A 17,544-nucleotide genomic window follows, 5' to 3' on the forward strand; every position below is an offset into this window, starting at 1 on the left:
CATGGGTCTCTCACATCTCTCAGGAGCACGTTTCTCTCAGCAGCGTGTCTTTTTCAGCCAGCAGTCAGAGAGACTCCTTCTGTCTCTGGGAGGGCTCCTTTTGAGCCTGACAGAGTGGCCAAACTAACCAATCCCAATATCGGAATTTTATACACCTGAGAGAGAGAGAACCTCCCAGAAGACTGCTTTGTGCCATGTTCAACAGAAATGCCCCAGGTGGATAACTTTAACAATCAGGAGGTACTCAGTTGCTCATGGCAAATTCCACCACAGAGCATGTGTAGTAAATTACCTGGTATGGCTAGAAAAGCCATACCAGGTAATTTACTACACTGCAACTTGTCAGTAAAAAGAGTACATTTAATCCTTCATTGCTCTAATTTCAAATTACAGTTTAATAAACCTAATATGCAGAATATATCCATACATTGTAAAAGTTTCACTCCATATTTAAAGGGAGCACACACAGGAACACATGTAAACTACACCATAATTTTCTTCCAAAGTATGTGTTTAGGAAATAGTTTTAGTGATTAACATTTAAAACAGAAAGTTCCTTTAGCGCTTGCTAGAAAGAAATGTATTTGGAGAAGAATTTCTATAACTTTCAAACTATGCCAAATAGCACATTAGTGAGGGTATGTATATATATATATGATGACATACTGTAAACCACACATACAAATAAGCTGGGTTATCAAGTTGAAAAGAAAAGAAAAACACTAATTATACAGGTAATTAAAATAAGGTAGACTAACTTCCAAAACACAAGAAATCAATTCTGAAGGCACTGATCCCTTTAATGTTCCTAAAATTCTAAAATAACTGTTTTAGAAAGACAGGGGCTTGAATTTTTCCTGTCTATATTAAAGGTATAAGAAACAAGTGTCACAGAAGTAAGAGTAAGTTTTGCTCAACACCCCACAACCAAACAAATAAATAAACCCACTGATGCTCAGTTGACTTCCACTCAGAGACCCTACAGGACAGAGCAGAACTGCCTTATATTGTTTGTAAGACTATGAATCTTTATAGAAGCAAACTGCCGTATCTTTCTTCCACGGAGCAGCTGGAGGCTTTGAACCACCAACCTTTTGGTTAGCAGCCAATCTCTTAACCACTGGGCAAACAGTACTCCTGTAATACTCCTGTTGTTGTTGTTGTTATGTGCCGTCGAGTCGGCCCCAACTCATAGCGACCCCTCCTTGGGTTTCCGAGGCAGTATCACTACGGAAGTAGGATTGCCCAACCTTCCTTCCGAGGAGTGGCTGGTGGGTTTGAACCACCAGCCTTCTGGTTAGCAGTCAAGTGCTTTAGCCACTATGCTACCAGAGCTCCTTGTAATACTCCTATACACAAACAAAAATTGATATAAAGCAAAGCTTAAAATGAGCAAAGAAAACTGCTACAATATGATTAGATCAACTCCTGAATCAGTGCTCTCCATTTGGTTTAATGCTTTATCAATCATTCACAAATGCAGATGGGTAAACCATGATATTCACATAAATTGTTATTAACATCAAAAATGGATTCCACACATAGTCTAACATAATGTGTATGTTCCAATATAATATAATGCATGCTTTTAGATTGTTTGTAGCATACATTTTAAAAGGAACATTAGAAGGAAGCATAAAAAAACAACTATAAAGAGTCAGTAGTCAACAAGTTGTTATAGGAAATGAATCTAAACCATTTGGGAAAGCTTAATTAAAATCTAAAGATTAAAACTTTACATATAGTATAATCCTAATTTTATTAAACATACATGCATGTACATAAAGTATCCATACACATGTGCATGTATGTATGTGTGTGAGCTACAGAAAAATAACCAGTATTTATTGTACTTTCTGTATACCAAACCCTTGAATTTATTATTTCAGTTGAACTGCACCATTTACTGCTGAAATTACAATAGACATATTACAGAATGGAAAACCAAGAAAGGCTAAGCAACTTGCCCAAGGTTACACAGATAACAAGTAGCAAGGCCAGCATTTCACCCTAGGTGATTCTAACTCCAGAGGCCATCTTCTTTTCACTAAATGATGCCACTTCCCTGTCTATTAGACTGTTGCTACTCTGGTAGCATAGTGATAGTGCCTAAGGCACTTGACTGCTAACCAGAAGGCTGGCGGTTCAAATCCACCAGCCACTCCTCGGAAGGAAGGTTGGGCAATCTACCTCCATAGTGATATCGCCTCGGAAACCCAAGGAGGGGTTGCTGTGAGTCAGGTCTGACTCGACAGCACATAACAACAACATTCCAGTTACGGTCAGCCACCAATGACTAAATCTGCACTTCAGAAATCATCCCTTCTAAGGAGCATTCTGGCTGAACTTCTCTCAAGACCATTTTGTTCATCCTTTTAGCACCCCAGCATATATTCAATATTCTGCACTAACACCATAATTCAAATGCATCAACTCTTCTTTGTTCTTTCTCATTAATTGTCCAGATTTCACATGCACATGAAACGACCAAAACTACCATGGCTTGGGCCAGGCATACCCCAGTGCTCAAAGTGACATCTTTATTTTTTAACACTTTAAAGAGGACTTCTGTAGATGTGTCCAATGCAATATGTTGTTAGATTTTCTTGACTGCTGCTTCCATGGCTGTTGATGGTGGATCCAAGTATAACGAAAGACTTATAACAGTTCTCTCAGAGAGACTGAGAAACCACCCTGAAGATGTTACCACTCCAAAGATGGAATAATTTGAGAATGAATAAAGCAACCAACTGAAATATACCAAATGTTTAACCTATGATTTCATAATGACACTACCAAAAGTAAAAAAGATCATTGTTAGGAAATCAACACATTATTCTACTATTTAGCAACTAAAGAGAAACAATCAACAATATATTCTAACTATATTCCTATATAAACCATATACTTGGATAGCTGAAGTTTTCTTTTAAAACTATTTCAGCTGATAAGTGAATCCAGTCTTGAACATCAACAGCTAATATTACAAAAAGAGATACTATAAACCAAAAAAAAGGAAAAAGGAAAAAAAAAAAAAAAAAACTTACCGCCATCAAGTCAATTCTGACTCATAGCAACCCCTCCTTGGGTTTCCAAGGCAGTATCACTACAGAAGTAGAATGCCCAATCTTTCTTCCAAGGAGTGGCTGGTGGATTTGAACTGCCAGCCTTCTGGGAAGCAGTCATATGCCTTAGGCACTACCCCACCAGAGCTCCCTAAGAGAAACTATGGGACTCTTAGACACTAAGTAGTAGATTTCCCCACTCAACTGGGAAAACCTGTAACTGATCAAATCTCCAGACATAACCACCAATTTACAAGAAGAGAAAGGAACATGTTGAATGGCACCACAGGGATGCAACCAGCAAATTCAGGATTCTTAAAAAAACTCTATGAAATGACCTATTTCTTCAACAAATAAATTGCAGAGAGAAAAAAAAAAGGATGGAGAATAATCTATAGACTGTGACCAAAGAGATATAACTGACAATTATAATGCATGAACCTTATTAGAAATCAGATGCAAATAAGTAGACTATATATATATTAAATTAAATACAATAAATTATATAAAACATTCAACTCAAAATGAGAAAAAAAATAGCAGCAGAATTCCATTAATAATCAGAACATGGAATATATGATGTAGGCATCAAGGAAAACTGAAGTTGTCAAAATGAAATAGAACACTTGAAGATGAATATCCTAGGCATTAGTGAGCTGAAATGCACTGCTACTGGCCATTCTGAATCAGCCAATCATATGGTCTACTACGTAGGGAGTAACATCACATTCATTATCAAAAAGATTATTTCTAAGCTCTATCTGTCAGTGATAGGATACTATCCGTACGTCTACAAGGAAAACTAGTTAACATGACTATTGTTCAACTTTAGGCACCAACCACAAATGCCAAAGATGAAGAAATTGAAGATTTTTACTAACTTCTACGGTCTGAAATTGATCAACCACTCAATCAAGAGGCATTGATAATCACTGCTAATAGGAACGTGAAAGTTGGAAACAAAGAAGAATCCGTAGTTGGAATAAAATATGCCTTCATGATAGAAACAAGGCTGGAGATCGTATGACAGAATTTTTAAGGCCAATAACTTATTCATTGGAAATATCATTTTTCAACAACATAAATGGCAACGATACATGTAGACACAGCCAGACGTAATATACAGATATCTAAAAGACTGTGTTTGTGAAAAGAGATGAATGAGATGCTCAACATTATCAGTGAGAACTAGGCCTGAGGCCAACAGTGGAACAGACTCAATTGCTCATATGCAAGTTTAAGTTGAAGATGAAGAAAATGAAAAGTCCAAAAGAGCCAGTGAGTATATCCCACTTCAATTCAGAGACCACCTCAAGAATATATTTGACGTGTTCAACACTAATGGCTGAAGACCAGATGAGCTGTGAGATAACATCCAGGGCATCATACATGAAGGAGGCAAAAGGACATTAAAAGGACAGAAAAGAAAAATTGTTGTCAGACAAGACTCTGAAACTGTTCTTGATCAGAGTAGCTACAGTGAATGGAACAAGGATAAAGTAAGAGGGCTGAGCTAAAGATATCAAAGGGCAGCTCAAGAAGACAAAGTAAATCATTATAATGAAATGTACAAATGCTGGAGTTAGAAAAACCAAAAGGCAAGAACACAGTGGGCATTTCTCAAGCTAAAGAACTCAGGAAAAAGTTCAAGCCTTGGGCTGCAGCACTGAAGGATTCTATGGGCAAAACATGGATGACATAAGAAGCATCAAAAGAAGACAGAAGTAATACAGAGTCACTGTATCAAAAACAACTGGTAGGTGTTCAACCATTTGAGGAGGTAGCACTGAAGGTACTAGAGGTGAAAAATAAAGCTCCAGGAATTGACAGAATACCAATTAAGATGTTTCAACAAATGATGTAACGCTGGAAGCAAGTTACCTGACAAACTGACTGGAAGAAATCTGTATTTGTGCCCATTCCAAAGAAAAGTGACCCAAGAGAATGTGGAAATTATTGAACAGTATCATTCATATCACACATAATTAAAATTTGGCTGAAGATCATTCAAAACCAGTTGCAGCAGTACACTGACAGAGAACTGCAAGAAATTCAAGCTGGATTCAGAAGAGGATGTGGAACGAGGGCTATCATTGCTAATGTCAGATGGATCTTGGTTGAAAGCACAGAATACAAGAAAGATGTTTCTGTCTTTTATTACTATGTAAAGGCATTCAACTGTATGGATTATAACAAATTATGGGTAACATTGTAAAGAATGGGAATTCTAGAACACTTAATTGTGCTCTTGTGAAACCTGCACACAGACTAAGAGTCAGTCGTTCCAACAGAGAGGATACTGCCTTGGCTTAAAATCAGGAAAGGGGTGCATCAGGGCTGTACTTTTCACCATACTTATTCAATCTGGAACAAATCATCCAAGAATCCAGACTATATGAAGAATGCAGCATCAGGATTGGAGGGATTAACCTGTGATATGCAGATGACACAACTTTGCTTCCTGAAAGTGAAGAGGACCAGAGGCATTTACTGATGAAGAACAAGGACTAGAGGCTCATGTATGGATTACACCTCAACATAATAAAAATAAAAATCATCACACCTGGACCAATAAAAAACATCATTATAAATGCAGAGAAGACTGAAGTTGTCAAGGATTTCATTTTATGTAGATCCATAATCAATGCCCGTGGAAGCAGCCGTCAAGAAATCAAACAGCGTATTAAATTGCATTGAGGAATCTGCTGCAAAAGACCTCTTGAAAGTATTAAAAAGCAAGTATGTCATTTTGAGGACTAAGGTTTGCCTGATGCAAGGCAAGGTACTTGCAATCATCTCATATGCACATGAAAGCTGGACAATGAGTAAGGAAGACTGAAGAAGACTTGATGGCTTTGAATTACGGTATCTGTGAAGAATACTAAACATACCATAAACTGTCAAAAGAATGAATACACCTCTGTTGTCAGAAGTATAGCCAGAACGGTCAAAGCAAGGATGGCAAGACTTCGTCTCACTTTAGGACATGTTATCAGGAAGGACCAGTCTCTGGAGTAGGACATCATGCTTGGTAAAGCAGAGGGTCACAAAAGAGGAAGACTCTCCACAAGAAGGCATGACCAGAAGCTGTAACAATGGGCTTAAACACAGCAATGATTGTGGTGATGGCATAGGACTGGGAAGTGGTTTTCTCTGTTGCACAAAGAGTTGCTACAACTCAGAATCAACTTGACAGCACCTAACAACATACATATATATAAATATATAAATTTGAGACACATGACTGATGAAGTATGAATAGTTACTAATGATGAAGTATTGTTACTATTTTTAGGGAGTGATAATGTTATTGCGGTCATGTTTAAAAAGAGTATCTTTCTGTTTTTCAGATACAAATAAAATATTTAAGGATGGACTAATATTATTTCTGAAATTTATTTAAAACTAATTGTGTAGGGAAGGGTTAGGTGGAATTATGGACGAATGAGACTACTTATGAGTGATGAGCCTACTAAGGTTATATTATACAGATACCTTTGAATATTTACATTTCTCATAAAGAAAAGAGCAAAAAACATAAAGTCTCCATTTTTTCCATGGAAAGAGGTTATGTCAATACCTGACATTTACTTTAACTCTTCTGTGATTAAAAAGCAAAGGATCACATGGTTCCGTTCTATACATCATGATTATAGGTAACCAAACATTCTTAATAGTATATGCTTACTGATACTTAGATTTAATCAAGAATAAGTGTTTCTAAACCTTAGGAAAAGAAAGGAGGAGTATTTTTTGGTGCTGTTCTAGTTGTTGAAAAAAAATCACTTACCTGCATGACTGTTGAAATGTGCAAAGTTAGCAAAATTGGCTGTAGCTGTTGACTGAGGAGCTGGGGCAGCAAAGATGTCGGAGCCAAGATCACTCAAAAGGTCAAACTGCTTCTTCTCCTGTTGCTGGACCTGAGCGCGACCTACAACAGGGGACTGTAAACAATACATGAGCTGTAACGAGTTCCCAGTCAGTTCTGCTGAAGTTTGATAGGAAACTATTTCCAATTCACTCACTAAGCACAAACACATTTTAAAGATCACATAATCTTCTACCTATAGTTTTAAGCACTGTGATATGCTTTTGAAAAACACTTCTTCACCTTCTACTCCAAAGGCATCTCTCAATTTTAAATACAAAGTCAGAGCAAAGAAATATAATTCTAATCATTATTAAAACTTATGCCACAAGATAACTACTGCCAAGACAGTACTATAATAAGGCGTTCATAGCATGTCTGTTATATACAGGGAAAGTTACAGTGCATTGACTTAATTCCTTTCTGGCATTCTTTCACTTAAATCTTTCATGGAAACAAAGTGACTTTATAATATAAATGCTTTACAAAGTACTATTTAAAAGGTGGAGTTTGATCCAAATTGTACTATACTTCAGGAACATTATTATGTAGGACCGAGGTTGAAATGTTAACACAGTGACAGATGTGTTACAGCTCAGTCAACGATAATGAAGTGCAACAGTACACCAGCTTTACGCACCAATTTATTTCAAGACTTCAATCTACTCAGTTTTTCAGAATAATACAGTGAAATTACCTGTGTTTCACTGATAAAGATGCTTGACAACTAAACACGTGGGGAAAATCTGTGGCTTGAGAAATTCCTTTCTGTCAAACTACAACATGAAGGCTATCCTGTTCTAGCGCTGATAGTCACCACAGATTCTCGTTTCACTAAACGTACGGTATGCTACATAGTAGATAACTACAGCCACAGTCTTGTATACCTTTACAGAGCTGTGGAGAATCTAAGAAACTCTTATACATAGAAAATGATTAAAAGAACAAAAAAAACACACATTTCAACCACTTAACCAATACTCTTTGTACTTAATGTACTGCAAGTCATTAGAACATAATGCTACTGGCACACAAGGCTATGCTACTGTCTTAAAAGAGCTCTCAAATTCCTAATACTCAATTTTCTTTAGGCAGCAGGCCCTCCAAACATTTGGAGACTACTCACCTGACTAGGTGTGCCCTTATTTAAGTGCAGTGCCGGTGCCGACTCTCCTAGCAGAGATTTCAGAGGTTTGACCTCAGGTGTGCTGCTTGTGCTACTGGCAGAGGACCCTGAAATAGATGCATGAACTGATGCCACTACTTTGGCTTGTTCTGGTGGAACATACCTACAACGGTGAAAACAAGAACAGGCAGTTAGCTAGGAAAAACATTAGGGATCCTATACTCAAAAATGGTAAGCTTAGTTCTAATTTTGTACAAGACTGTTTTGACATTATTCTCATTTAAAAACTCCTAATTATGATGGCATAGATTGCACTTAACTGAAATATTCAAAGATAGAGCAATAAAGGCTAGCCACAAAACTTGCTTCAATTACTTACAATTTTTTCCTAATGTAATAAACATAATAAATGATTTTTTTAACAACTGAGGAAATAGTTCAGTCATCATGATAAATAGCATTCATTGTACTTTAATTTTTAAAACTAAAATATCTGAAGATCACGAATAACATCTGGAGAGAAAGCATGTATTCCACTATAATTATTATATATTATATTTAATAACCTTAAGATCAAGGTATATTACAAGTCTATAAAAATATGACCAACAACCCAATTTTAAAATGGACAGAAGCAATTCACAAAAGGAGACATATAAAGGACAAATAAACATACAAAAACACTGGCAACCAAACAAAAATGAATATTAAAAATATCATTCACTTTTGATCTGAGTGTAAACTAAATAAATTTCTGTAACTATCCATTGAAACATATAAATAGGTATACTCTGCCCAGCAATACCACTTCCAGAATGTCTCCTTGAAAGAAATAATTGAATAAGTGGGTTTCTGTTAGTGCTGCTGGGTCAGCTCCAACTCACGGCTGCCTTAAGCATAACAGAAGGAAACACGCCTAGGTCCTGTCCCACCTTCATGATTACTGGTACACGGAAGTCACATACCACGGCTTCTGTGTCAATCCACCTCATTAAAGGGTTCCCTCAATTTCATTAACTCTTTTCTTTATCACCCAAGAGGTCCTTTTCTAGTGATGGGTCTTTCCTGATGACATACACAGACGCATATATAGATACTTAGCACAGTACTCTTTATAATTTTTAAAAAAAACTTGGAAATAGACCAAATATTCACCAGGACAGGACTATTTAAAGGAATTTTGTAATTAAGTACCACAGAACCACTCTGTGTGCTGACACTGAGAAATATTCAGAAGATTTTATACATCTTTCAAGTTTGATCCCACAGTCATGAAAATAATGATTCATGAGAAGAAGGGAGTAAAGGAAGGGAAAAGCAATAATAAAAATTGTTGTTGTTGTTGTTATTTGCTGTCGAGTCATATGATGCCCAAATATTGACAATGCTGACCTCTGTTGTTGTTGTTATTTGTCCTTGAGTCGGACCCGACTCATAGCGACCCCTCCTTGGGTTTTCGAGGCAGTATCACTATGGAAGTAGATTGCCCAACCTTTCTTCCTTAGGCACTATGCTACCAGAGCTCCTTGCTGACCTCTAGAGGTGAGATTATGTGAACATTTTAACTCTGTATTTCTGGGGTTTGTTCTCCCCTCCTCCCTCTCCCTGTCCCCACAGCCAAGCAGGGGAAGGAGGAAAACAGAGCAGGTTAAAAATATGGATTCCAGACCCAGAAAGCCTAAGTTCAAATCCCAGATGCACCATTTACTGCCTGTGACACCTCGGACAAACGACTTCTCACTGTGCCTCAGTTTCTTCATCTATAAAATGAAGACAGAGCTGCTGTGAGGTTTACAAGAGTTAATACCGGTAAAGCACTTAGAAAGCTCCCAGCAAATGGTAGGTGTGAGCTATTATCATCATCAAATGATAGCGTATCAAACAACAAAACTGCTCTTTGTGGTAAATGTGAGAGAAGGATTGGACATGAGAAAGAATACAGAAGTTATGCTTGCCCCCAGTTCACCACACAGCCAAATCTTATCAAAGGCTAAAACCAGACAACACAGGCACACCTTGTTTTATTATGCTTGGCAGACACTGCATTGTCTACAAATTGAAGGTTTGTGGCAACCTTGCATCAGCAAGTCTACTGGGGTCAATTTTCCAACAGCACATGCTCACTTCCTATCTCTGCGTCACATTTTGGTAATCTCACAATATTTCAAATGATTTCATATTTCTATAGCACATTTAGCAGAATACAGTAAAGTGCAAACCTAACTTTTATATGCACTGGGAAACCAAAACATTCGTGTGACTCACTTTATTGCAATATTTGCTTTACTGTGGTCTAGAACTGAACCACCAATGTCTCCAAGATCTGCCTGTACTTTTGGTTCAAAAATCTCAACTGACGTAAAGAAGCTAATCTTGCACAGTAAGTCCCTGGGTTATGAATGTTCGACTTATGGATAAGTCTTATGTGCCCTTTAACGTTATGGAAATTTGCCTTCATTTTAAAAGGACTGAACCAACCCCTCTACTCATAAGAAATTCTTCATCACAATCACCTTCACTTGACGTACAAGCAGCTTTTAAATCATTAAAGGAGCTCTGCTGCTTTTCTTGCACTAACCAAAATCTAACACCTTTGAGTGGATTTCAACTAATAGCGACCCCATAGGACAGAGGAGAACTGCCCAATAGGGTTTCCAAGACTGTAAATCTTTACAGAAGCAGACTACCCACACTTGTCTCCCATGGAGCAGCTGGTGGGTTCAAATGGCAAACCTTTTGGTTAGCAGCCAGGTGCTTTAACCACTGCACCACCCAGGCTTCATTCTTTCACTAAAGTAAGGCTAAAGAAGAACTGTATATACTTGTTCCAACTTACCTACAAATGTGACTTAAAGACACACTTAGGAAGGAATGTCACTCGTAACCAGGAACTGCTGGTAAACATAGAAAGTGATTTTGAAAACTGTTCAAAAGGACTATTTCAAAGTCACTTTGATGAAAGTGGCATCTCTGCTGTCACTGTCTTTCTTACAGTGAGTATTTTTAGGGAGACTGCATTTGGAGAGCACTTATTACCATGTTAAAATTCGTTTCACTCTCTTGTTACATATGTCACAAGTGTGAAGACACTGGGTTAAAAATAATGGGCCCTGGCTGGCTAACTATCTTTCTCTACCCACCACTTAAACTTTGTACTTATTACTGTTACTTTCCTGTTTCTCAGAAAAATAAAACAAAACAAAAAACCCAGAAATTACAATTAGTTAAGGTTTTCAGTTATTTGAATTATGGTTTAACAAATAATACTAATATATTATTATAATAAACATAGAGGTAGCTGGAGATCCAAGGTTTTAACTTTTATCAATTCTTATTCACACTTTTCTCTGTTTAACTTATGCTAAACTATCAAAATCCCAGCTAATTTCTGAGTTGGTCAAAGTAGACCACTAAAAAATCAAAAAGCTTATTGTGTTGTTGTTGTTATGTGCCGTCGAATCGGCACCAACTCATAGCGACCCCTCCTTGGGTTTCCGAGGCAGTATCACTACGGAAGTAGATTGCCCCATCTTCCTTCCAAGGAGTGGCTGGTGGGTTTAAACCGCCAGCCTTCTGGTTAGCAGTCAAGTGCCTTGGGCACTATACTACCAGACCTCCCAAAAGCTTACTAGGACTACACAAAAGGAAAGGTCATAATTACAGAGTAGAAGGTCTAGGAAACTAAGAACTAAAGTGATAAAGGATAATTATACCCTTCAGTTTAAGACAATCATTTAAACTACTGTATTTTTGCTATCACCTCACTTACTAATATTTTCTTCTTTCCTGAACTAAATTTCACTAGTGTGTTTTTATCTATTGTCATACCTAACGTTACCTACTCACCTACTATAGAGGAATATGCTCCTGGCTTCAAGAAGCCTAGTGGTACAATGGTTAATTGCTCAGCTGCTAATCAAAAGTTTGGCAGTTCAAACCCACCAGCTGCTCCGTAGGAGAAAGATGTGGCAGTCTGCTTCTTTAAAGGACTGCCTTGGAAACCCTATGGGGCTGTTCTACCTTATCTCATAGGGTCACTATGAGTCAGAATCCACTCAACAGCAACGGATTGGTGTTCAGGGTTTTTAATCTAGCTTCGTCCTGGGGTGTGACACGTGATTAAGCTCTGACTACTAGTCAAAAAGTTGGCAGTTTAAACCCACCCAAAGACAGCTCAGAAGACAGGCCTGGTGATCTGCTTCAGAAAGTTCTCTAGGGGAAAAAAAAAAAAACCCTTGAAAGCCCTTTGGAGCAGTTCTACTCTGTATACATGGGGTCCTCATCATGTGTCAGAAAAGACACAATGGCAACTAACGACAAAATCTTGCTTTGGAGCTTCTGAATGGTTCAAATATTTAATGTGCTTGGCTGCTAACTGAAAGGCTGGTGGTTTGACTTCACCCAGAGGTGGCTCAGAAGGCTTGATTTACTTGCAAAACTGTTGTTGTTGCTGTTGTTATGTGCCGTCGAGTCAAACCCGACTCATAGCGACCCCTCCTTGGGTTTCCGAGGCAGTATCACTATGGAAGTAGGATTGCCCAACCTTCCTTCCGAGGAGTGGCTGGTGGGTTTGAACCGCCAGATGTCTGGTTAGCAGGCAAGTGTCTTAGCCACTATGCTACCAGAGCTTGCAAAACTATAGCTACTGAAAGCCCTGTGTTGGGTTGCCTTAAGTCGGAATCTACTTGACAACAACTGATTTTGCTTTTTCTCGGTGGTGGTGGTGGGATGTAATATTGCTTTGGGAAAAGTAATCCACTCTAGGGAACAAGAATACAGAATTTGGCAGAATATACAAGTCAGAGCTACGTCTTTCAAATGTGCTGATGAAATGATACCTCACAAATAAATCAAGGGTTTCCTCAGAACTGAAACAGGCTCCTAAACATATAAAATTTGGCTCTCCAGAAAAAACAAGAGACCTTTTACTTACCCATTATCTATCCATACTTCCTATATTTGTGACTCTTCCTCATTTTCTTAATGTCCAAACAGGAAATAAATAATGTTCAATATTAATAAAGAAATAACTAAAATAGTTCAAAGTAAATGAGTTTGAGTAAAGTGCATTTAAACTGTGCTCATATAGGTGAAAATGAAGAGCCCTAAGGAGTAACAACTGTCTTGTGGAAACAGCCCCTGCCCTGCTTTACAAGGTTCACTAGGTCTATGTTCCAATCTTTAAAAATTCCTTTATAGGAATTAACATCTGATAGATTTTGTTAATCCCACTGTCAGTCAGTCAATTCCTACTTATAAGACAGAGTAGGACTGCCCCACAGGGTTTCCAAGCCTGTAAATCTTTACAGACACAGACTGCCTCATCTTTCTCCCAAAATGCAGTTGGTGGGTTCAAACTGCCAACTTTTTGGTTAGCAGACAAAGGCCTCAACCACTATACCACATAAACTCTCCCTTCTTGATAACAGAGTGAATTGTTTTCTTTGGTGGCAAGTGAGGGTATTCTGAGCAACGACTGCGTGTAATTAAGTGGATGGATCACTACACCAGAGTGTCTGATGTATAGAACATAATAAAGACTTGCAAAATGAATAAAAATTTTAAGCAGAGACGCTTTGTAGTACTAAAAATGTCTACAGGAGCTTACAAGACTAAAGAAAGATGATAACATCCCTAAGTTTTCAAAACGAGTAAGAGTCTTTTATTATGAAAAGATTGCTTCTAGGCATCAATGAGTTAACATAAAGTACAAGAAAAGGTTTTTGGAAACAAAATTCAATAAAAACCAAAGGATAATGGGTATCTATCTAGCTAATCTATTTCCTTCCTTCCTTCCTTCCTTCCATCTGTCCATCTATCCACCATTTTGGACTAATCTTACCCATGATGAAAGTGATTTGGGGAGAGTTTATCTAAATATAAACTATTCACTCACCATCTTTTCTTTTCATATTTTTCTTGCAGAAACTCTTTCACTTTTTGTGGATCCCTGAAGTCTGGAATTGCTGAAGATCTATCATCAAATAATCCTAGCCAAATCTGTTTACAGACCTTTGGAAAGAATAAAAAAAAAAAAAAATCTGTTAAATTCAACATCTTCACTTGATAAAATTTTAAAAAAATTATAATGCTTTCAGAAAGCTAACCTACTTAATACTACTGCTTTAAATAAATACACTTACTACAATAAGAATAGAAAAAAACCATAAAGGAACAAAATTTATGTTAATATGTTATAGTATGAAGGAAAATCTTAGCAACAGCATTATAAAGAACAACACCTTAAAGAGAAACAAGCAATGGAATAGGATTTGAAAGGACCTGGATTTTTTTGGTCTTGGCATGATCATAAACCGTAAGTCATGAGCAGTCATGTAACCTTTATGAACCTCAGCTCCCTCATCCATAGAACAGAGGAATTGGACCAGAATCAATTTCACAGTTCCTTACAAGTTTAAAAGCCAACCAAAAAGAGCAAAGAAAAAGCACTAGAATCGTAAGCAATCCACAATTAAAAAGAATAAATTAAAAAGCAAGCTACCAACTGGTCAAAAGCATTTACAAAACATACATACATAACCAAGAAGTCCCTGGGTGGTATAAACAGTTCAGTTAATATACTTGGCTGCTAACCAAAAGGCTGGCTGGCAGTTCGAGTCTGCTCAGTGATGCCTCAAGAGAAAGGGGCACGGCAATCTACTTTCAAAAATTCAGCCACTGAAAACCACACGGAGGACAGTTCTATTCTGACACACATGGGGTCACCATGGGTTGAAATTAACTTGACAGCAATTGATTGTGTTTTCACGTGTCTGTGTGAATGTGTATACATGCATATACATACACACACATAAAACAAAGAATCTGAATCTAGAATACACAAAGAACTTCTGCAACTCAATTACATAACAGACACCACCCCAATTTCTTTTAGAAAGGAACAAAAGATTTGAATAGTCACTTCACCAAAGAAGATACACACAAATGGCAAATAAGCGTGTAAAATGATGCTCAATATCATTACCTTTAGGGAAATGCAAATCAAAAGGACAATGAGACTCTACTACACAGACAAGCCTACAATGGCTGAAAATTTAAAAAAAAATGGCCACAATCATAGTGAGAATATAGAGCAACTGGAAAATGTAAAATGGTCCAACCACTTTAGAAACAGTTTGGCAATCTTAAAGCTAAACTATACATCAGCCATTCCACTTCTAGGTATTTACCCAAGAAAAATACAAGCACACATCCACACTCAAATACTTATGTAAATGTTCATGACAGCTTCATGGGTAATAATCCCAAAATGGAAACAACTGAAATGTCTACCCACAGGTGAATGGAGAAAATAGATAAACTAAATGTGGAATATCCTTTTTTTTTTTCCCTTGGAAACATAAAAACTGAACTAATAGTTGTTGTTGTTGTTGTTGTTTGCCGTCGAGTCGGCCCTGACTCATAGAGACCCCTCCTTGGGTTTCCAAGGCAGTATCACTACGGAAGTAGGATTGCCCAACCTTCCTTCTGAGGAGTGGCTGGTGGGTTTGAACCACCAGCCTTCTGGTGAGCAGTCAAGTGCCTTAGGCACTATGCTACCAGAGCTCCTGAACTAATAGTAAGAAATAGGAAATCACAGACATACACAAATCCATAACGAACATATTACTTTGCCCTAAAAGAAAGAAACAAAAAGTTTACAATCAGAAAAATGTCTCAACCATGTCAATGGCTTAAATCACTTAATAGAAAAAGAAATACATTATTAATATTGCCTACACCCATTCAGCTGACATCAGCACATATGGGGTACTATTTCTAGACCACCACTTCTTAGTTGATTGGGCCGGCTCTGACTCATAGCAAACCTATGTACTACAGAATGAAACACTGCCCAGACATGTGCCATCCTCACAATCTGTGGTATACCTGAGCCCATCATTGTAGCCACTGTTTGAATCCATCTCGAGTGTCTTCTCCTTTTTGGTTGACCCTCCGCTTTACCAAGCATGAGTTCCTTCTCCAGAGAATGGCCTCTTCTAACAACATAACCAAAGTAGGTGAGACAAGGTCAGGAGCATTCTGGCTACAGATCTTCCACGACAAATTTGTTTGGTTTCCTGGCAGTCCATGGTATTTTCAGTATTCTTCTCTAACACCCAACTCAAAAGCATCAACTCTTCTTCAGTCTTCCGCATTCACTGTCCAGCTTTCACATGCATATGACGCGACTGAAAATACCATGACTTGGGTTAGGCACAGCTTAGTCCTCAAAGAGACATCTTTGTTCTTCAGTACTTTAAAGAGGTCTTTTGCAGCAGATATGCTCAGTACATTATGATGCCTGACTTCTTGACCACTGCTTCCATGGGTGTTGATTGTGGACCCAAGGAAAATGAAATCTTTAACAACTTCAATCTTTTCTCCATATCATGATGCTGCTTATTAGTTCAGTTGTGAGGAATTGTGTTTTCTTTATGCCGAAGTGTAATCCATCCTGCAGACTTTAATCTTCATCTGTAAATGCTTGAAGTCATCTTCACTTTCAGCAAGGCTGCGTCGTCTGCATATCGCGAGTTGTTAATGACTCTTCCTCCAATCCTGATGCCATGTTCTTCTTCATATAATCCATCTTCTCGGATTATTTGCTCAGCATACAGACTGAGTAAGTATGGTGAAAGGATACAACCCTGATGCACACTTTTCCTGATTTTAAACCAAGCAGTATCCCCTTGCTCTGTCTGAACAACAGCCTCTTGGTCTATCTACAAGTTCCTCATGAGCACAGTAAGTGTTCTGGAATTCCCATTCTTCTCAATATTATCCATAATTTGTTATCATTCACATAGTCAAATGCTTTTGAATAGTCAATAAAACACATAGTTCTGGTATTCTTTGCTTTCAGCCAAGATCCATCTGACACTGCAATGATATCTCTTGTTCCATGTCATCTTCTGGATCTAGCTTGAATTTCATGAAGTTCCCTATCAGTATACTGCTGCAACAGTGTTTGAATTATCTTCACCAAATTTTAACTGCATACGAATGACATTATTCAATCATTTCTTAGTGACAGCATATGTAAATATAAAAACCCATGAACAATGCTTCCAGAAACAAAAACAATATCCACACACCTCATGCAAGAGAAACTGGTATTCCTGCATTTACACCTTTCCTATCAGTCCTGATTTGTGCAGGAGAAATTACCTAATTTCCCCTTTGCTCCATCTAAAACATACATGCTGGCCTAAAATATTCAATTTCCCAACTTACTTATGCAGAAGTAAACTTGCTAATCCAAATTCTCATCACACATAGACCAGGGATTAGCAAATTACACCTCCTGGGCCAATTGGTCAACAGTTTGTTTTTGTAAATACAGTTTTACTGGAACACAACCATATCCATTTGTTTACCTAGTGTCTATAGTCAATCTATATGCTGAGCAAATAATCTGAGAAGCTGGACTATATGAAGAAAAACGTGGTATCAGGATTGGAGGAAGAATCATTAACAACCTG

The 17,544-nt window shown here is 37.7% G+C and overlaps 1 protein-coding gene across 1 annotated transcript in view; it reads right to left on the bottom strand.

The window, feature by feature from the left end:
- AGFG1 (ArfGAP with FG repeats 1) overlaps positions 1-17,544 on the bottom strand; it is an 85,455-nt gene that overhangs the window by 24,998 nt on the left and 42,913 nt on the right. Inside the window, exons 2-4 of the mRNA XM_042783031.1 lie at positions 13,956-14,071; positions 8,060-8,222; positions 6,856-7,009 (exon numbers count right to left, since the gene is read on the bottom strand). Coding sequence (XP_042638965.1) covers positions 6,856-7,009; positions 8,060-8,222; positions 13,956-14,071 — 433 coding nt within the window. The remainder of the gene's footprint in view (positions 1-6,855; positions 7,010-8,059; positions 8,223-13,955; positions 14,072-17,544) is intronic.

This window comes from Orycteropus afer, unplaced genomic scaffold, assembly GCF_000298275.1.
Source record: "Orycteropus afer afer isolate SDZICR_OR568_19922 unplaced genomic scaffold, OryAfe1.0 scaffold00002, whole genome shotgun sequence".
Taxonomy (NCBI): Eukaryota; Metazoa; Chordata; class Mammalia; order Tubulidentata; family Orycteropodidae; genus Orycteropus; species Orycteropus afer.